General features: G+C 46.2%; 1 protein-coding gene across 1 annotated transcript in view; it reads left to right on the top strand.

Moving 5' to 3' along the window:
• Positions 1 to 21,876, top strand: part of gabbr2 (gamma-aminobutyric acid (GABA) B receptor, 2) — an 81,119-nt gene extending 59,243 nt beyond the window's left edge. The window contains exons 14-19 of the mRNA XM_086014288.1: positions 14,390 to 14,500; positions 14,590 to 14,814; positions 14,891 to 15,073; positions 15,550 to 15,679; positions 16,873 to 16,990; positions 17,884 to 21,876. Coding sequence (XP_085870414.1) covers positions 14,390 to 14,500; positions 14,590 to 14,814; positions 14,891 to 15,073; positions 15,550 to 15,679; positions 16,873 to 16,990; positions 17,884 to 18,049 — 933 coding nt within the window. The 3' untranslated portion in view covers positions 18,050 to 21,876. The remainder of the gene's footprint in view (positions 1 to 14,389; positions 14,501 to 14,589; positions 14,815 to 14,890; positions 15,074 to 15,549; positions 15,680 to 16,872; positions 16,991 to 17,883) is intronic.
• Positions 21,877 to 22,337: the final 461 nt, after the last annotated feature.

The following is a 22,337-nucleotide window of genomic DNA, read 5'->3' as shown; positions in this document are numbered from 1 at the left end:
CTTGCGAATGTTTCTTGGATACTGGAAGTCCCACAAAAGCTCTTTCATTATTGATTTTCCTTTCTTTTTTTTCTTTTTTTTTCTCATTTTGTCTTGCCATCCATGATAGTGCCGTATCGGTGAATTCAAATGTTATCGTATTCTAATTAGCGACAGTCCAGTAGAGAACATATTAGCTCAGGCACAAGCAGTGTAAACGACAATACCCTGCGGGTATTCGTTGACTTGATTTCCTAAAAAAGAAAACGAGCCATTGGCGGATTGGCATTAGCGGACGTCACAATGCGCCTGTTGGCAGCACGTCCGACGCTTTTGAAGAGTAGAAAGCCACGTGAATATCTGCATCCTCAATGCCGTTGCTGTTGAACGTTCCCAAAAAGAAAAGATTCCACCTGCTCGTGTTTTTTAGCTTTCGTTTTCAATCTGTTTCTTTTTACACAAAAGATAAGCACTCTTATCTTTTGCATTGTATTCAAATGCGGACCTATGACCGGAAAAGCAAGGTACAGTAAGTATCGCGCCGCTAATTTTTGGGGGGGGGGGGCGGGGGCCCAAAGTACAACCCTTGAGGATTTTCCCCACAGCCTTCAACTTGGGTAAACTGATGAGTCGTACAGTCCTTAACCTCAAAAACAGAAGTGTAATTAAGATGGTGGAGTAAAGTGTCCTCACTTCAACTCGCAAGCTGCCGGCTGAAAGCAGCCACTTTCCTTTGCTCGCGTAGACTCTTAAGAAGATTACGCCAAAAGCAGGTTTTGTGGAGCCAGATATTCTTCCGAGCACACGCGAACCAGCGGCGTGTCAAGTGAGGCCAGCTCCTTTAGCGGATTTCTATCTGGGATGGCCGAGAGAGAGCGAGAGAGAGAGAGAGAGAGAGAGAGAGAGAGAGAGAGAGAGAGAGACACCCACACACATGGCCTTCTTTTTGCGCTTCTTTTCAAGAATGCTGCAGGTACAATCTGATACTTTTTTTTACGTAGCAATTTTGTAGTACGGGTAAATACAATAAAAGGTGTTGCTCACAATACGATATTGTCACGATATTTTGCCTATGATATCGATAATGTTACGATATACAGGTGACTGAAATATTGTCTGAACGCCATCTACTAACAAATCCTATTACAATCCATCCAATCCATTACTATACTGTCAAGACCGCCGATAGCCAAAAGATCGATTTTTTACTCTTGTGTATCCGGTACTGTATCGTTATGTGATATGAGACAGCAACGATATCGATATTTTGTGGCCATACATCCCATCAGAAAGCCATGATATTGCTATAAGACACTTGTGTAACTACACTATGATAACACGATACAATACATGGCAATATAGATTTTTTTCCCTCTCCTTTTAATTAACAGAATAGCCTTAATTGAAATCGGATAGCCATAATATCGATAACTGTGTATCAATACCAAAACTATGTGACATGTTTATGTGTAATTTTTTTTTTTTTTTTAAACTCTACATTTTATCTTTTTTATTTTCACAAATCTAATTCAAATCCCAAACTCTGGGACAAAATCACGGTATCGCAATATATCACCAACATCAGCCCTCTGTATCAATACAGCAACACCGGATATCGATTGAAATTGTCATCGGACATCCAAGCACGTAATGCACTTGATGACAATTTTGAATGTTGTTTGCGTGTTTATAATGAACTCATTCACTGGCAGACATTTTCAAAGCCTCTTTTACCCCAACGTTTGAAAAAATTAGAAAAAAATATAAATAAATTCCTGGGATTGAATGGCTGGACTGTGAAAAGACAAATAACTTGGCCCAAATTTCTTGTAATTTCTTGCGAAAATAAATATTCTGAAAACACATTCACTGGAACGTTTTTCCGATTTAGTCAGACAGTACTTTTTCTACGGGCGGTCTGTAGTCTGGACTCGTTGAACCGGAGCCGAAAGGTAGTCAGCTTCGATAGCGAGCGGTGGAGTATCTTTTTCGGCCACTTATTGTGTTTTCTTATTGAGCTTTCGGGGGAGGCAACCTGGGCTTTGAGGACACACAGTCTTTCATTTTGGAGAATGTTTACGCTGGGTTGCCGCGTGCTGCAATTTGTCGGCGGCGAGACAAGTGTGTAAGCGGCGTTATCAGTGAATCACCAAGGGGAGGCACTCCAAGGACTCCTCCAGAGGTGCGCCGGCTCGCTTGTTTGTTGACACTCCAGCGGGCTAAATTGGACCGCGTGGTTCTGCACGGCTGAGCCCGTTGGAGCGCTTCCGTTCGAAATGCCACCGAGGGCGATTCTTTTTGTCTTCGTCCGCATTCACATTCACACTCGGTGTGTCTTTGTTCCGACGGCTTGGTGGTCACAAAAACAGCCGATTAGCCGCCCGTCACCTTCATCTCGACACTTTCTTCAGTTGTTGTTGGGTTTTTTTTCCCTTTCTCCTCTCCCGCTGCTCCCCCAGACTGCCGTTGCTAGGCAACAGCTGATTGACCAATTAGAAGTCTTCCCAATGAAAAGCAGTATGAGGAGTCCCCGCGGTTACACAGTGGAGGCTTGTACGCGGCCGCGTACTGTAAAGGCACAGCAGAGTGCAATGAAAGCCAAATGTGTTTTTTGTGCGGACCGCCGCACAGAGCAGATGATTTGATGTGCTCCATTCAATCTGATGTTCGGCTGCGGCAACGTGCTCGTTGCGCTTTTCGGTGTCCTTGACAGACACAAGTCATCCGCATCAAGGTTTCAGGTTCCCGTGATGTGAGATGCGGGGGTCCAGATGTGCACAGGTTTCACGTTTGGTAGTTATTAGGCCCGCTTTCAGTAGGATTTTGGTTTCAGGCGCACTCAGGTTTCGAGTCCAGTTACAGTACAGTGTAAGGTCCAGTTGAGTCAAGCTAAGGGGTTTGTTTACATGAAGGTTTGTGGCCCAGTTCTAGTCAGTCGGGTACTAGGTCCAGTTTCAGTCGGATTTAGGCTCCGGTACATTCGGGTTTAGGGTTGAGCTCAACCAAGGTGCAAGTCCAGTTGTGGCGATGTTGAAGTTCCAATTACGGTCAGGGTTAGATTCCCTCATATTTGGGCTCTTGTTAAAGGAGGCGTTAGGCTTCCAGTAAGGTATAGGGTCAGGTTCAATCAAAGTTACGGGTCACGTAGTGTAAGTTCAGTTCAGTTTCAGTAGGGTTTAGGGTCCAGTTAAATCGAGGCGTGGGGTTCATTTACATCAAAGTTGAAGCTCCTGTGGCTGCGGGGTTTTACAGCTCGGGTTGGGTTCAAGGTCACGTCATGTTTAGTGTGAAATTTGAGGGTTCAGTTCGAATACGATTTTGGGTCCATTTAAGTCAAGGTTTAGAGTTGAGGTGCGTCAAAGTTTAAAGGTCTGTTTACACTCAGGTTGAAGTTCCACTTACTCTACACGTAGGTGTTTGGTTACCGTTCCAGTAAGGACTTGAGTCAGGTTTCGGCACGGTTTGCAGTTTAGGTACGCGAGTTGCAACAAATTGATTGGCGGTAAGATTTAAGGCCCGGTTTTATCAGGCGTTAGGTCTCGGGCGTAAGGTCAAGTTGTCGCAAAGTGTTGGTTCCACTCAAATCAAGGTATAAGGCCTTGTTGCAGCAGGTGTTATTGTACAGTTCAAGTAAAATATCCAGTCCAGTCAAGGATTAACGTTAAATTACAGTAAGGTTTATTGATCCAATTTCTGTAAGGTTGACAGTTGCCTTGTGGAAGTTTCAGGGTGCGGTTTACAGTAAGTTTAGAGTTCGCTGACAGTAAAGGCACGTTCAAGTGGTGGCACATCTCCATGAACGGAGCCAGCGTAAGTCAGTGTGATTCAGTGTGAATTGACGGCAAGGCGAGTGAGTCAGCCGCTGAGACGGAATGGAATCCTCTGGGTCGGGGCGACAATGCTGATGGATGTGTCTGCTCCCTGATGGAGTGTGTCTCTCCCGCCCGGGGAAAGGGGGGCGGAGAGGCCCCGGACGGACGGGTGGAGAAAATGCCAGGCTGGGACGCCTCACCCGCGGGGCTAAGCGCTTGAGGAGTGGACAGTAGGATGTGTTTGCAGCAAATATAGTAGACTTTGTGTGAGGAGGGAGGTATAGGAGAGCACCAAGGTCACCCGATGATGGCGACGATGAGGGCACTCGGCTGCCACTTGGGAAAAGCCGCCGCCTCGGCCTGCGAATAGGAAATACATGGCTGTTAAGTGGACTTGTTTGACACCAGACCTTGAGCCTCGGGCACACCGCGGGGCGATGGCAGACGACTGAAAGATGGGGAGGACGGGGAGGGGACGACTGGGGGGCTCGAGGGACTACGGCGGCTGAACAGAAGGAACGTCGGGCAAGGACGGCAAGTGCTTCAAAGTCGAGGACAACGGTCCTGTTGAGTTCAGCTCGCCACGATGTGGTTAAAGGCATCGGCGCGTCATGATAGCCGCGTGGCGGGAGAATGGAATTTAACAAGCTAGAAGGCGCAGTTTTAGCTGAAGTAAAATGTAGGCTCTTGTTTCTGTAAGGTTGAGGCCAGTCACATTTAGAAACCAGGTGCGCTAGGGTTTCATGTCCAGTCGTTGTCACGTTTGAGGCCATGTCAAGTGTAAGTTCCAGGTACACTCCAGTTTTGCAGGTCCAGTTGCAGCAACTGGTCGTTGGAACCAGAATGAAGTCAATCAAAGTAGCAGAAGGCGACGGCTGAAGCGACGGCTGAAGCGGAAGCTCCGTGACGGGGAGACAGCGCGACGAGCGGAAAGTAAGGGGGGTGTCACAGCCACTTATCTTCACGCCGCGCAGGGTGACGTTGATTATCGCTCGGCGCTGACGGCGCCGACTGAAAGGTCGGGTAATTAAACCCGAGCTGACACCGTGGAGGCCCGGCTCTCTTCTTGTGCTGTAGGCAAACTGTTGCCTCATTTGCGTTACCTGTTCACATTGGTCCATTTGCGTCACTGCCATGACGTGCCAGCAGATGTCACGCTTGACTAAATTTAAGATACTCCTCCTGGGATGCGGTTGCCGTGTTATCGGGTGGAGTTGAAGTACAGTGTCCGGTCACAGTTTGAATTGATTGTGCCATCACAAAATGTTATTGAGGGCAACATGTGGTAATTATGTCTAATCGGCATGAGGATTTGGAAGTGGTCCTTGAAAAAAACTTGTAAGTGGTCCTTGGACCCCATGGGTTTGAGAATACCTGCTCTACAGCAAGTTTTTAAGGCGGACATGTCCAAAGTCCGGCCGGTGGTCAAATTCTATCCGGCCCGCAGCCTCTCTCATGAAATGAATGTCTGGCACATAGCCCTCGCTTTTAATTGTCTGTCGTTTGTCAGTGGCTCAGTAAGATGCAGTAATTGTAGTCACTTTTCACAGAAGATAAAGAATATATGTCTGTGAGTATTGTTATATCGCCTGTCTACATGTGTTGCTGCAGTGTTTATTTCTTTACATGTTGTGCAATACAGTGCAATTTCTTTCTTTAATATGTAAGAAAGTCAAGGCAGCGCTGTATCGGCCGATGTCTTGCACCGATTATGGCTCGGTTGACTCGCAGGTTCCAATTCAAGTGTCGCTCGCGTGTGTTCAGTCTCGATCGTGTCAGTGCATTCGAGCACTGGTGCGTTTACCGGAGCGGCAAGTCCACCACGTGTCAATCTTTAAAACCCCCCCCCTCGCAACCACGACAACGACATCACAGATGGCCATCTGTCAAGCGCCTTTGCCTTTGCCGCCGCGCAAACCATTTTGTGTCGCCCAGAAAGCCAAATTGCCGCTTCTGTTGTCGGCGTTTGTGTGCCGATGCAAATGGCGACGTACCAGCATTGTGCGGTCCTTGAAAGCAGAATTGAAAGTGAGTGCGGGTCAAGCCGAGTGCAAAGGAGCCATGATGCTTACAATGCCGCCCATCGTTGCACTCGCTCGGGTGCATTTGGGTTGGAAACATCAGAGTTAGAGTAGCTCACTTAAACAGGAAAACAAAAGTCATGGTTTCCCCTCACGGATACTACACAAGATAATCAACATGTCACTGCAGGCGGTTTTGTGTTTGTATAATTACAGCTAGTCACATTCCTCTGCGGGTGGAAAAAAAACCCAACACATTTTTGCAACAAATAATTGTGCCATAATCGATACGTGTAACTGAGAAAGCAATAGTTGTGCGATTATCGATGCCATACATCAGGTGTTTGTAACGAAGAAACAATTGTCCGGTGATTATTTTTCCACGATACCGCGAGGGTCCAGAAACATAAGTGACAATGTTTTTCCAGCGTTGCCAATGGTAGCGCGATCAAGCAACCGGGCAATTCTAATGACCATGAAATATATTGAACTCGGGAACGATTATGCAGCCCTTAGAGTGACAAAGTGTGATTTTCGATAATTGATACGATCCATCGTGACGGACGTCGCTGAAAAACGACAACTTTTCCAGCGCCGCCACGAGTAAAATGAAACTGAAGTTCTTGAGGAACTTCTGCAACATTCCAAATGGAATCGTTTTCTTTGGCCCGCCCCGCCCCCGCCCTCGTTCGGGACCTGATGTCCTGCACTTTCTCCTCCGGGATGGACGCCTGGCGCATATTTATAAATAACGTGGTCGCAGCACTACTGCAGTGAGGTGTCAGGTGGTTCCGAGCCTCATACATTTGCCATTATGCATACAGCGTATCGACGCTAATCTGCAAACATAAATCAATAATGAAGTGACAGCAGTATTTCTATGTAAATCCCAACCTTCAATTGGACCGCGTTTGCCTGTTTTATGCGTGGACGGGATCATTCGGGATGCGTACAGTGAATACAGGTCGGGGTTGCGTTGCGTTGCGACGCAGCGGCTATCGATTCGCACTGGGATGAAATGCACTGCCGCGTTCTCACAATGAGATTCACGTGGCCGCATGAAGCTGATTGGTTGGGAGGAATCGATGAGCAGGGAGAGAGAGAGAGTGACAGAGACGTACGGGCTCTTCTTCATTGCGTCCGTCAAGGGAAAGACATAAGAGGTGGTGGCAAGGCAGCCTGCAGATTTATATATATATATATATATATATGTTTTTTATATATATGTACAATTATGAATGAATAATATGATGCAATTTTTCCCAACGGCAATAATAGTATCACGATATGGTACACCACACCTTTGACAAACGATGTTATAGTTTGACAATACCGACAACCCAATTTTGTGCGTCCGCTCCGCCAGAGCCCTTAAAGAAACGTGATGCAGGCGCCTCCCCGTCAGAGGCTCTGGTTTCGAATCCGAGCGTGGCGGAAATTGCGTCCGCTGCCAAACTGGAAGACGGATGACGCCGAAGCGATTCATCGCCTTTAACGTGGTCCAATATCTTCTCCTCTGACCGCGCCAGGATGCTCTCGGGGCGGCGGCGTCAGTCACCGTCGCCGCTGACTGATGACCGTCCGAGCGGCGGCCAAAGTGGATCGACTGACCGCCCGCGTACGCCCACGCGGGCGTGTTGAAAGTAAACACTCTCCCCGTCCGCGCTGATTTTTACACACCGCGCCCTGTAAAATCGCAGGCTGATTTCATTGGGCTGTAATCCGCACCGTAATAAGGCTCCACTGCGCCTTGTAGCCTCGGCAGAAGGTGTCGTGTTTGCCAGTTCTGAGCATTAGATAGGTGCTGAGATGGCCCAGGGAGCGTGTGTGACTCATCCTTGCTTGCGTGTGTGTGTCGGTGTGTGCGCGTGTGCACGCAGAGGTGTTGGCAAGGCTGTCATATTCAGCCAACGGTGGCGCACTGGTTGTGTCAGCTCCCCCGGGCGGCCACCGATGCTCCTATCGCATAACTCTCGTTCTCGGCGCGCCACCTTTGTCACCGCTTGCCCCCACCCCCCCCGACTCGTGCCCAGGAGCCGGTGGCCGTTGCACTTTTTTGTGCCTACGCGTGTGTTTCGCTCCTTGATAGTTGTCCAGCGCTGCCGCAAATCACAAAACTAACAAAAAATAAAAAATAAACATAAGTAGCACCCCCCCCCCTAGCTATAAAACGAGGCTGAGAAAGGACTTTTGATGGCAAAATAATCCTTTCATTGCAGATATAGAATGATGATGAAACACACTGATTAACGCTGACTCTGCGCATCCTCAAGTGTGCTTTTTTTCCTACGTGCCGTTTGCCATTCGCTCCGCAAACGTCTTCGTGTTTGTTGGTGGTCGTGGCACACGCTTTCTACGACGTAGCAACGTCGGCGCGATAGGACAACATTCGCTGCCCAGTGCTAATCTTCCAAAGATATCCCGATCTTCGATCCAAAGCGATACGCCGCCGCCGTCGACTGGGATCTGTTAGCCATTGCAGTTGTTTAAAAACCTGAATTCCACCAACAACAAACTTGGCGAGACCCTCGTCCATGCTTACCTGTAAAAACGTGTACTGCATGAATCTATTGAATATAAACATTGACAGTCGTGAATCGGTTCATCATCGGCCGTTCTGACCGTGTGCATCAATGGCACACTTATTTTTTTTTTTATAAATATTGTCTGCACAACTTGGTTTATTGGACCAGGCTTCCGAGGACAAGGGTTCCATCAAGCAGTCGAATCCGACACCTCGTCCGCTCCCGCCTCGGAGGACTCGGCGAGGCCCGGGCGTTGGCGCGCCGGAGTGCGCGGCGGCGGATAACACAGCCAATTAAGCAGCCGCCACGCAGCGCTCAAGGCAACCGGTGGCCGCCTCCCAGGACTCAATTAGCACTCTGCTTTGTCGCTACGACGACAGAGGAGAGGATTCCCTCCACTGGGGAACCGGCAAGTCTTGCCGGGCAGCAAATATGCTGCGCGCTGGATTTTCGCAACCAAAGTTGGAAGCTGAAGAAGATGTGATCCTGGATGAGCCGCGGCGACGTGTGTGTCAGGCAGCCCGTGTAAACAAGGAAGTGGTTTCCTGTCTGTCAGATGTGTTTCCGGGCCACCTTTTGTTGGAGGGAGGCCCGAGGGGCAAAGGACTTGGCTAATGATGTTTTGTGGCTCCTCATTAGCCAGCGCAAACTGCAACCCAAAGTCATTGGCCGGAGTGTAAAAGAGAGGAAGAAACAAAACCCAAACCTTAACCCTAAATCTTGCTCACACGCCCTCGTCCTAAACCAAACTCCCAAATTCTGAAATTCATAAACCCCTTGAAAATGGATTCAAGGAGTGGAAAGATGGAATCCAAGTTCATCGGTGAAGTCATTCTTGCGGCCTCCGGCGCGAAAATGAGTGCGGGGCCGCGTCGTGCCGACGACATCGAAGCGCTGGCCGAGACGTGTTGTTGCGAGGAAACACCTCCTGGAATCTGCTTCCGTCCCAGGCGAGATGTTCACTAATCAGGCTCAGCGCGAGCGCAAACGTGACGGAGCAAAAAAGGCTTGGAGAACAAGAAGCAGAAACAGAGGCTGAGGTGGCACGAGTGCAACTTGTCTCAACTAACACAAAACCCAAATCTTGAACCTAATCCCTTCAATGTACCCCCTCAACATAAGGTCCAATCTTCAAAGCACCTTATCCAAAACCCAGCCTTGATCCTAAATCTTCCTCGGATCCCCTAATCCTGAACCCTCCATTTAATTTCCTAATCGTAACCCAAACCCCACAAGTGCTTCACCCTCAACCGATCTGCAAAAGGAAACCCTAATCTCAACCACCCAACCCCAAAACCGATCAGTTTTATTCTGAAAATAACCCCAAAATCGAACCCTAATCTACAGTATCCTCAACTGCATCGTAAAGCGACCCTCAAAACCCGATAACAGCAGAACAGATACTCGCTCCATTGTACCGAATTATCTATTTTATTTTTGGCGTCGATTGCGGCGTCCGATCTTCATCCTTAATGTCCCTCAAAGTCCTTAACGACTCTCAGAGGCGATATTGGCTGAATTGGTGACAGCAACCGATATTAGCGGAATGGCTAATGGAGTTGGTCATGTCAGAACCGACGACGGCACAGGCCGATAACAGCGGAACCGATATTCCATCCATCGGGCCGAATCGTTGTCCACCTTGTTTGGAAGTGGAAAAAGACGCCCCGGCGAAAAAAAGGTCGTCCGCCTGTGCCAGGATTTAATGCCCGCCATCTCCGTCGGTACGCCGCAACTCATTAGCAGTATTCCCACTTCACTGGCATTTAACGCCTCGCCACAAATACGACTCAGCCTGCCCGCCGACGCTACACAAAGCAAACAAACGGCGGCAACTTCGCCGCCTCGGGCAGTTAACGCGCGGCGCGCAGATGGAAAGCGGCGCCGCGGAAAAGCGCTTAACGAACGGCGGCCGTTAAAGAAAAAAAGTGGATGTGGGGGGAACAGTGGAAGGCTCAACTCGCAGAACAAAAAGCCCGAGCAGGCTGCCTGGCATTTGCATATTCAAATGAGCCCGCCGTTCGGGGTTAGCCGCTTACGCTAATGACGCGTTTAGCGCCTAATAAATCAGTAAAGGCGCTTCCTTGCTGGAGGCCAGGGAGCGACGACGCAACGCGCGTGCTCGCGTTTCTTCTCATTTGTGTGTTTGCGCCCTTAATTTACCGGCTAGGCTTAACCGTCACGGTTTTTGTGTCCCGTCCGCCGGGCCCATTCAGGAGATTTTTCCAAGTGATGTGATTCATTTTCACAAACTGTGACCAAGTTGTCCGCGCAACCGCATTTTATTGATTTTGACAATAGCGATCAAATCTTGTGAGTGCTTTTTACTTTGTTATTGTTGTATTATTCCTTGATGATACACAGCAGAATTTCACAGTGACGTGTTTTGGACGCCAAATCGCTTCACGGGTGAGCAATTTGACTTTATTTGCATTTCTTTTGGCTATTTTATTTTTTTATGGGGGGGGGGGGGGGGGGACGTCTCATCACGAAATTGTCAAAACAACCGGGAAGAAAGAAGCGCCGCTTTTTCCGTTTAGCAGCCGCCCCTTTGTGCCACTTAGGCGGGGAAGAACAAGCTTGCACAATTTCATCAGGCCGCTCGGCGCAGCGGCTGCGTAAAAGGTCGGCCGGGCCGCGCTTCTATTAGAGGGATTAGTCCTCAAATGGGATTACACAGCGCCTTGCAATGGAAGAGAAAGGCGGCCTGATATTCAAATGCGGCCATTTAAGCAAAGAGATGCTTTGATCGTCATTTGGAAGAAGGATGGAACCTACAAATTCTCATAAAGAACAAGATGTAGCTCTCATCATTCCAGATGAAAAACGTTGACTTTTATTAAAACTCTCTAAGTTTTGTTTTTTGGATTTTTTTTGTGTGCAATGAAGCTTTTTATTGTATATCTTCAAATTTATGAATATTAATACATATAAATCATATGATATTTCACTTTAAAAAGGGTCACTTTGACGCAGATTTTATTTTGAACTATGCAAAAGTATCCAAAACGGAAAAAAAAAATCTCATAGTTAACTTATGAACTCACCTCAAATCTGACCCAGGGTATTTTATTCTTCAAAGTGTCTGAAATGAAAAAAGGACATTGCTTGGATATCATGAACAGTTCATACTGAGTAAAACATACTTTGAACCCTTTGGGTTTTTTTTTTTTTTGTTTTTTTTTACCATTTTTACGGCCGTATTTTTTTCAACTCTCGCGCAGGGCGGCTACGCTTCAAAACGTGAGCACGAGGGTTCGTGAGTCCCTTCTACTACATTGCATAACATTGATCAATTAGTCCGATTTACATCACATGCACTTGTTTGAATCATTACCCATCCCCTCTCGACAAAAGCTCGAAGAAGAGTCCAAAAAGAATCACAGTATTGACTTTTATGTCTAATCTTTGCCCGTTCAGGTAGTACGGTATATGTCATCACATTTGTCAGGCTGTGTATTATTACCAGCACGCAGCACTCACAAGAACGTGTCAAAGTTGGTCCTCGTGTGAGCGGCAAGACAAGTCGGCGCGGCGCGGCGCGCGCGTGTGTGTGTGTGGAGGAGGCGTGGTGGCGCGCATGTAGGTCAGCTGGGGCCTGAGGGGGCACAGCCGCAGCGGCAGCACCAGGCAGGGACTCCTTCACTTCCTCCTCTGGACCTTGTCATGTAGGCACACTCGATGCTGGTTGAATTGCCACTGCCGCACGTGACACGTCTTGCGTCCGCCCAGGAATGCGGCGGCGGGGGGTGTGGCGGGTAACAAGTCGACGCACCCCGGTTCAAGCGACGGGCTTTTTGGGCGTTCCCAAAAGTGACCGAGACGACTGCATTTCAAAACATTTTCCAACACGATTGTGACCTATAACCTCTACGAGCTGCAAATCTTCCAGAGAGTGCAAGTCAACACACCAAAAAAAAAAAAAAAAAAAAAGCCAGCAAAAGCCATCTAGAACATCAGAAATGTTTTATATGGAAGGTCCAAATCCGTCATGTTGGACCCAATTTAATTCAGATTCATTCAAATGTTATTTTATTCTTATTTCATTTTTTTTTAATTATGAGTGTCCCAAAAAAAAAAACTAGCAAAATATCTAACTATAATAATAATGAGGAAAAAAAAAAAAAAAGGAAATTCTGTACGTCTGTTAACAAATGCGTTCCACATTGATTTGTAAGCATACGAGCCTTGGGGGAGGTCCGTTCCAGCTCATCATTTCCACTCAGGGTCCGCATTCTTGCCTCCTTCCTTCCATTTCTCCACACCGCCTTGATCTCTTATCCCGTCATCCATCTCCATCCCACCCTCCATTTCTCCCGTCACTCCCCGCCGGGCTCATCTAAACTCTTCTCGCGGCCCTCCCGTCACGGGCCTAATGCCGTGAAAAATGACAGTGGACGGGCGCCTTTTGCCTTCCGCCCGCTGCACCTAACCAGCCCCCCCCCCCCACCCCGGTTGCCTGGCAACTCCCCAGACATCTCGCGCCTGCCGCGCCGCGATAGGCACGCGAGCCTAATGAGCGTTATAACTCATTTGCTCTCATTGTGTTTTTGGGTTTGCTTTTTTTTTCCTGTCGTTGTCGGCACGCAGCTTTGCGCATAGTCAACACGCAAATAACCCCCATGTTATTGTCGGAGTCAAAACCGTCCAAAACAAGAATGTGCATAATGGGTGCGGTGTTCAGAATACTGGAATGGTAGTTACTAGCACATGTGAGGTTCAATTTTTATGGAAAATAAACATGACTGCAAATGCTTCCCTGAGGAACACCACACACAAATTGGCTCTGTCGCACATGAAGCTTAGTAATTTAAATGTATTTTTATTGGGAATTCATCTTATTTAATAATTGTTGATGATTGTCAATATTTTCAAGAAAATACACACACATTTATTTTATTAGATTATCCGTTGAGCAATAATAATTCAATTAATAAGAACATTTCAAAATAAGAGTGACCCATGATGAAACTTGACTAGTTTACATCATTTAACTTTATTATTTTTTTCACCTAAAACAATGCAGCGGATGCTTTGAGCATATACATTGAAATTATTTGTTTGTGGACAATTGTATCGGGCCATCATCCATTTACTGGTGAAACTGAAGAAAATGAACATGGACCGTTAACATTCCCTTGAGGAACGCCGCTTAAAATTGTGTCGTGTGTGAACATAAGTATTTGGACGCTTGACGATTTTGTCGCTAAGACAGTGTCTTTGGCAGATTTTTGGAGTGTGCCCGTGGGATTTTTTTATTTCATTTTTTTCCTTCCAAAGGGTTTTTCCACATCACGCTAATCCGAGCATGCCTTTCTGTGGACTGGGAACAGAAAATGAAACATTTCTAAATACATTTTCTTGCCTTTCAATAATTTACAGGAGCGACTATTTCTCCTCTCGGCCTTTCCGCACGGCTCCCTTTGGTTACCTGTGAGTCATCTCGTGTCTCGATCCACTTTGTCCTTTCCACGTCAATGCTGGCTTATCGGAATAGCGGCTGTCCGTCCCACTCCAGAAATATTCCCGCTGGGATTTGTCGCGCACAAGATGCTCTTTATCTTGGAGTTGTTGTTTTGAGACAAAAGCGTGCCTTAACATGCGTGAGATTAGACGCTATGAGACGAGAGCACATGAGGAGGTGTAAATCTCATCATTATTCCAGATTAGTCTCGCCCATTAGTGCCATTTGTATCATGGGTGAATCGCAATCCACTCGGGAGAAGCCGAGGGTTCCCAAACACCTCCGTCTCAAGAAACCGCGCCGGGACCAAGAAGGCAGTCAAGTCGGTCTGCCATTTTAGGTCCAAGTGGGTATTTTTTATGAAAAACTCAGCCCCCGATGCCAGTTTGCCTTGACAACGTGAAACTTGGTAGCGGCGTCTCCCGTGAGTACCCGCGCAAAAAAAGTCTCGAGAACTTTTGCGCAAAAAGACACGGGAAGTCCGCCGCGGTTGTGGTTGAAAATGCACATTCTGGCTCGGAAGCGCCCGCTATTTTTGTTTCTCTGAACACATTTCCTATGTTGTCTGCCCGTGTGGTTTCGCAACAGGCGGACCCTCACGACAGAGACATCGCAATCCGTCCCTTCTTGGAGCACTGCGAGAGCACCCACATGACCATCTGGCTGGGCATCGTCTATGCCTACAAGGGCCTGCTGATGGTGCGGGAACACCAGGCGCTCGGTAGCGGCCGGCTGGCGGGCAGGCAGGCGCCACCCCGCTCACCGCCTTCCTCTTGTCGCCCCCGCAGTTGTTCGGCTGCTTCCTGGCTTGGGAGACCAGGAACGTCAGCATCCCCGCCCTCAACGACAGCAAATACATCGGCATGAGTGTCTACAACGTGGGCATCATGTGCATCATCGGGGCCGCCGTCTCCTTCCTGACCCGGGACCAGCCCAACGTCCAGTTCTGCATCGTGGCGCTGGTCATCATCTTCTGCAGCACCATCACGCTCTGCCTGGTCTTTGTTCCCAAGGTGAACGCTCGGGTAAAGTGCGGACACCTGGAAATTATACTTGCCAAAATGTCAGCAGCACGTCCTGCCCTTGCAGTTCATCACCATGAGGACCAACCCGGACGCGGCCACGCAGAACCGCAGGCTCAAGTTCACGCAGAACCAGAAGAAGGAGGACTCCAAGACCTCCACCTCGGTCACCAGCGTCAACCAGGCCAACACCTCCAGACTGGACGGCCTTCAGACCGACAACCATCGCCTCCGCATGAGGATCACCGAGGTGCCGCGGAGAAAATGTTTTTTTCTTATCGCGCCCCAAACGTTGGCTTGCCCCGAGGAACCTTTCGACAATTCGGCTCGCGTCGTCGGTTTTAAATAGCGGCGTGAAATTTGGAACGGTTGTAAGCTCGTGAGCATACCCCGATGTCACCCCCCCCCCCCCCCCCAAAAAAAAAAAAAGCTGGTTTCACTTTCCAACGTGAAATTTGGAAGGGGTGTTTCTCAGGAGTGGATGCACCCACCAAAAAAGCACATGACCAAAAAGACACGAGGGCTCTGCCATTATTGCTTTGAAGCAACCATCTGTGGGTCATTTTGTCCATTCCCGCACTCGTTTCAAAAACAAACCCGACCGACAGATTATGAGCAATTTTGGACAGAATGACAACAAAAAAAGCGATGACGCAATTAGGTTTCTGTCACCGTGACGGCAAAGAGCTCTTGACCCAACGTTTTGTGTGGTGGTTTGTCTAAAAGTTGGACAAGGAGCTGGAGGAGGTGACCATGCAGCTACAGGACACCCCAGAGAAGACGCCCTACATCAAACAGAACCACTACCCGGACGCCAACAACATCCTCAGCATACGCAACTTCACTGACGGCAAAGGTATCAAATTGCCCGCTCGGCTGCTTTGCGGCTGCGAGTCGGAGCGCTGTGTCAAATTTTCTCAAGTCAACGTTTTCTCCTTTCCAGTCGATAACAAAGTATTCCTGCATCCTTAATCAAGTGTATATATAGCCAACTACAAGGTTAGCCTTTTTTGGGGGGGGGGGGGGGGGGTCAAAATAGAGGGGCTCTGATGTCCAATTGGGAGCTCAAAGCGCTGCGATCGGTGATCCAGGTCAGCCAGTGTGTGGAAATCTGGGACGGCGTGAAAGGAAAACTGAGGACAAAACAAAAAAACAACAACAAACTGTACGCTAATTAAATGCTGAGGCCTGACAAACTCAGCCAAACACATTTTCAGTGCGTAACGAAATATTACCAGAACAAATCTGTCATTTTTGCAAGAAAAATAGCCGGAACACCAGAAGAATAAAACTGAAGCTTGCAAGGGTGAAAAAAAGATTTAAAAATATATATTTTTTACCCAATCAAAAAATAAAATCCTATTATGAGAATAAAATTAAAATGCAAGTAGTAGCACGTATTCAGAATTTAGCAAGTAAAAATGTAGGGATGTCACAGTCGCAATTTAAAGTCTTAAAAAATGATATGATTCATTTTACTTCAACTGTTTTAATTCGCAAGGAAACAAAATCTAATCTAATTGCAAAAAACAACTAAAGTTGTAATATGACAAGAATAAATCGGAAATGATTCAAGAATAAGTTTTGGTATTCTGTGAATTAAGTCAAACTTTTATGAGTATAATTTGTAATTTAGTAAGGGAAAAAAGTCCCAAAATAAAGTTGTCATTTTACAAGAATAAAGTCTTGCAAGAAAAAAAATTGTGATCGTCCGAAAGAGTATAAATGAAGAAAAAACCTCAAGTGAAAAAACGTCCAAGCATGAATTCGTCAATTCGCCACAAGGTGAGGCCGCTGAATCCTGACGTTCACATTCCAGCACACTGCTTTCTATGACGTTTGTTTCATTCGCAGAAAAACCATGAAGCCCAATTTCCCCCAACTTGGTGCGTTGGTGTTAAAACAGCCCCTGAAAGAAACAGCTAAAAATGGGGGCCATATTGCTTTCAGATAGAGAAAGAAAAAAAGAAATGTTCACCGGAGTCTGGCAGAACAACCTGAACTGCCGATCCCTGGAAGCCGCCGCCTACATCTTGTGTTTCCGTGCAGACGCCGACCGGAGCCTCCTGAAGAACCACCTGGAGCAGAAGCCTCAGGGCCAGTGGGGCTCCATGGATCCTTCCAGAATAACCAGAGGTCCCCTGGAGGACATCAACTCTCCCGAACAGTAAGCCCCCACGTAGTCCCTAATAAAATCCACCTTTTTTTTTTTTTTTTTTTTTTTTGGGTCGCTAGCAGCAGTTGCTCAGCGGTTGCTGTGGCAACAACAACCCTGCCAGAGCTCATCACGCCAATGTTCCTCGCCCACGCCGCCTGCCGCGAACGCCGGCCTCGTCACGTCGCCTTCTTCTCCCTCATAATTCATGAGCCCGTTGCATGGTCGCCATGCATCATTTACGGAAGCGCCGCCCACGCGCGCGCACGAAGCGCGCACTTAGGCGCCAAGACGCCCGGGTTTGACAGGTAGAATGTCGGGAAGAGGCTTACGTAAGGCGGCTCTGGAAATAGACCGGAACAACTGGCAGCTATTCCCGAGCCCGTTGCATGTTTGATTGCGCGCCGGGGAAATAAAATGGGGGAGTGAGCTCAAATCTTGACAAAGAGGGTGACGACTTTTTTTTTTTTTCGACAACTGCCACAGAGTAAGTTACAATGACTGGAAAAGTGTCCCTGGATATGATCGATACCGTTCATCACGCCTGTGACCATTTTGTCAAATGACACTTTTGAATCATCCTGTTAAATGCCATCCACGTACAGTGGGTATAAAAAGCCAACTAAAACAGCCGAAGTTGATTTGGGGTTAATTGCAAGCACTTTAAATGGTGGCAGGTTTGTGTCTGAATAAATGGGGGGGTGTACACTTATGCAACCTCATCTTGTTTATTCCCCCTTTTGAGAATTTTTTTTTGTTTTTTTTTTTGTTTGCTTTTCAACGAGTTCCACGTTTTCCAGGCCGCATGAGTCATTTTGCAACCCGACTGGGGCTTTTTTTTTGCACATGCTGTCACTCACGCTAACTAACGCAAGATGTGTTCTTGGTGGCTTTTGCACGCGCAGCATCCAGCGCCGGCTGTCCCTGCAGCTGCCCATCCTGCACCACGCCTACCTGCCGTCCATAGGCGGCGTGGACGCCAGCTGCACCAGCCCCACCGACAGCCCCGGATCCAGCCCGCGCCACAGACACATGCCGCCCTCCTACCGGGTCATGGTGTCGGGCCTGTGAGCCGTGCCGACCGACTGCGCCTCCGCCCTTCCAGTACACGCACCCGCACACATGCACACAACTGTCTTTTTGTGCGTTGGTGTCTTTTTTCTACAGCCGGCCGACCGCTAGCGTCCACGCGGAGGAGAGCGACGCTCTTTTGTGCCTCGCCGCGGAAATCGGCGGGCAGACGCTTAGCGACGCCGCTCGGCACCCGCGACGGCGACCGCAGCGTAGCCTTAGGGTTAGCACGTCTCTTGTCCCGCCCCCCCCCGCCCCCTACGCCGCGGTTCTTGACCTTGTAAATATCATCGTTTTGGCACACCGCGGATGTCGACGGCTCGGTTCGGCGTCCAGAAAGCGACGAGATGCTACATATGCTAACGGTGAGCTTTTCATTTTTACGCTTAGTGGTTCTCCAAACTCGTCATTTTTCCGGAATATCCACAATAGATTAAAGACCAAAATTTGATGTTTGCAAGATGAAAACGAATATTGCGACAATCGCGTTTCTCAATTACCAGGGTAAATTTGTCATATTACGACAATCGAGACCTTGTCGGAATATGACAAATTTAGACTCGTGAGGATTGTACGACAATAACGCGACATTATGGAAATGTATAATTACTACGAGTATAGCTTTTTCATTTCGACAATTCAGATGAAAAATTTATACTCATGATGCTAATCCATTTTTCACGTTACAGTAACCTCTAAATATTACAAGTTTAATGAAGACGATTTAATGTCGTAATATGACAAATGTATACTCTTATTATTGAGACATAGTCATTGTTGCTGTGACAAATTTGTGCTCAAAATATTTCTACGTTAATAATAATCCTTACCAGTATACATTTGTCATATTACAACAATAACGTCTACATTGTCTGAGTATATTGCAAATGTATACTTGTAAAGATGATGCATTTCATAATACGACACAAAGTCATCGTACAAATTTGGAGTCTCAAAATTTACAGGAGTAAAGTTGTAATTTCGCAAGCAAAAAAAGTCCAAAAGTCGTACGATCCCATGTCTAATAAGAGGTCAAAACACTGTACGAAAATAAAAACGATTCTACCACGTCCCAAAAGTTGCTACCAAATACGCGACCCCTTCGAGTCTGGTGGGAATTTCCAGCGTTGTCATCCGCGATCATATTGATCCCCGATTTCCCTTTTTTTTTTCCTCGCCAAGAGGGTCCGAGCGTCAAAGCACACTCCTCTGGCCTCCGTTGCTATGGAGATAATCTCGTTTTGGTTGTTTGGAGCAAATTTGTTGTTTTTCACCATCGGTGTCTTGGTTTTTAGGTTGTTTTTTTTTTTGTTTTTGTAAAAGGCGTCCGTCCAAGCGCTGTGCCTGTTGTCTTCTACACTCACCGTCGTCATGGCGCAAACGCACACACACGCACACACGCACACACGCATTCGGGATGGGAGGAGTGCACTCCTTCCCTTCCTTCAGCGAGCAGAAACTGGACTTAAGTTCTGACTCGGGAACGAAAAAGGAGCAGGAAGTGGACTTTCAAAAGATTGGGTGTGGCCCCGCCCCCTTTCGGGAGGCTAGCGCAAGAGTAGCACTCCTTCCCCAGCCAAGCCCACACAAGAAGAATCTAGAGAGACGCTGAACAAAATCCAAGCAGACATTTTCTATTCTGTGACATTCTACGTGATTGTGTACAATTTGCAGATACCTTGAGCACAGGTGTCCATGGATGGGATGTTTTGTTTGTTTTAAGTTGGGTTTTTTTGTTTTTGTTTTTTTAATTGTTGGGGTGTTTTTCCTCAAGACGGCATGAAATCAAATGTAGACTTCACACAGATGTTCTCTGCTGCTCGTCCTTGTGACGTTCCCAGTAATTTAAAAAAAAAACAACAAACAAACAAAAATAAGATCTTTTTGGAGTCGTATGAACAGGTGAGCAGACAGAAGTAAACGATCCTTAGCACTGCATTTTTTTTTTTTTTTTGATTGCCAAATTACATGATTTTGCTGTTTGTTTTTCGTGTTACTTTTTTATTCCACACATGAATACAAATTGGTACATCGGTTGTCGCCTTTCTGTTTCAAAATGACAAAGGAGTGTGAACAGCCGCGCTGAGAAGGGAAAAAAAATTACAATAAACATATGGCAATAAAGTTGTTGGTTTAAATTAAAACTTACGAGATGAAATGTACACACACACACATACATACGTATATATGTGTATATATATATATATTTATATATATATATATATATATTATTTTTATTTTTTTAATTCAAGAACTCCAGATTTTCTTTCACTTCCCCTCATAAAAAAAATGTTTTTTTCTAGAAAATAAGACAATTCATGCAGTATTTAAACTCTGGTTTAAATTTGATACATTTCGAATTAAATTGGAAACTTTGATAAAAAAAAATTTTTTTTTAAACGTTCATAAATAATCTTCATCATCATCATGGTCATCATCATTGGCTTATCTGAGGTCGGGTTGTGGGAGCAGCAGCTTAAAGCGGAAGTCAAGCAAACAATTTTTTTTGCAGCATATGTTCTATGCAGACCCACTAGTTGAAATATGGCATTCTGATTAATATTGCATTTGTGGAATAAGAGTTAACTAACCCGTTTTTAGCCATCTCAGGGGGCGGCCACTTTGTCACCTCTCTCGACTGAAAATGACATCGAACTCGCTCGTGTACCGACCAATCACAGCTCACCTGTTTTCTGAAGTTGAGCCATGATTGGTGGTTATGTGAGCCCTGAGCATCTGTGATGTCATTTTCAGTCGACAGAAGTGACAAAATGGCGGCCTCCTGAGATGGCTAAAAACAAGTGGATTTCTCATATTCAACAAACCATCATATTAACCAGAATGCCTTGTTTCATGCATAGAACATATTCCGGAAAAAAATATTTCCTAAAATATGCCTTTAGGAACTCTGGGCAGATCTCATCCACTTCCGGGGATTTGCCACCGAGAAGCTTTTTAGCCACCTCACCGACATAACTTAAATATTCTTACAAAAATCTTAAACAATTTTAATCTATTCTATTTTACATCTAAACGATGAAACATTCTTGTAATTAGACAACTTTGACTCTCAAATATTACAATAATCCTTTTTTCTTTATGAACAACCATTTTTTTTTTTTCCTTCTCAGTGCGGCCTTCTACTTCTACACAAATCAGTGTGTCCATAAAAGATGAACACACATTACGGTGCAAAAGTTGCCGTTTTGTCACGTATTGTGCTTTACTTCATAACAATAAAATGATTACTATCCATAAAACAACATGAAGCAAACAGTAACCAAAACTTGCGTTTGGATGCAACACATTCAAGAGGGGCAATAACTTGTTTTCTGTTACCAGACAGAGTGAACTGCAGTAAATAGATATTTATATATAAATATATATAAAATGCATAGATATATTAAAAAAAATGTATATGTAAAAGATCTTTAAGTACCATTTTTACATTTCTTTCACAAAATATGCCACCAGGATACTTTGGAAGTCGTCTCCTTTTTTCTATTTTTTTTTTTTTTAATCATTATTTACAGTATCTGTAACTATGTTATGTACAGATGAAGGTATAGATATGGAACTGTTGTATAAAATAAGTATCACATTTTCGAACACCTGACTGTTAGTTTTTGTTGTTTTTGTTTTTTTTTTCTCTCTCAGAGCCATTAGTTGTTATTCTGGAAAGGGTGGGAAGGGAGGGAATATGTGGGCGGGTAATTGTGAGCGGGAGTTCAAAAGCGACATTTTTCTTTTCTTGTTTGAATGTTCTGGACAGCCTTTTACGTTTCACATCATCGTTGAATAAAGTGAGACTGAAAGTGACAAAATGAGCCCTGTTTTTTTTTGTTTTTTTTTTTTTCTTAATCCACACGTTCCAGGCATCTTTCCTCGAGAAGCCTTCAAATGCAATCCGAGCATTAAAATGCCACTCAGGTTGGATGAATATTCTCGTAACATTATGCGGAAACAAATCTCTCCCTGAGCTGCTCGGAGAATGTCGTGTCGTATTCTATAATTATGTGGCTTCAACAGACGGCCGGAAGTTGTTCGCACGCCTATCCCCGGCCTTCAAAATAAAAGCATTCCAGCAAACACGCGAGTCAGAAAAAAAACTTGGTTGCAAAAGGTGCAAAGAGCGCCATCTAGTGGCTTTGTTTACCGACACGTCATCATGAATCCAAGTCAGGGCGTTGCTATGGTGATCATAGGCTATGACTAGCGTGAACTCACTCACTGCCAGTGGTTTTCAAAGCAGAGTTAGTTCCTTTACTTAACGCACTTTAAAAACAAA

The sequence above is a fragment of the Filicampus tigris genome, chromosome 18, assembly GCF_054856515.1.
Source record: "Filicampus tigris isolate MCC_2025a chromosome 18, RoL_Ftig_1.0, whole genome shotgun sequence".
Lineage (NCBI taxonomy): Eukaryota > Metazoa > Chordata > Actinopteri > Syngnathiformes > Syngnathidae > Filicampus > Filicampus tigris.
The sequence above is the reverse complement of the archived record's forward strand: the minus strand, read 5'-3'. Positions and strand labels throughout refer to the sequence as shown.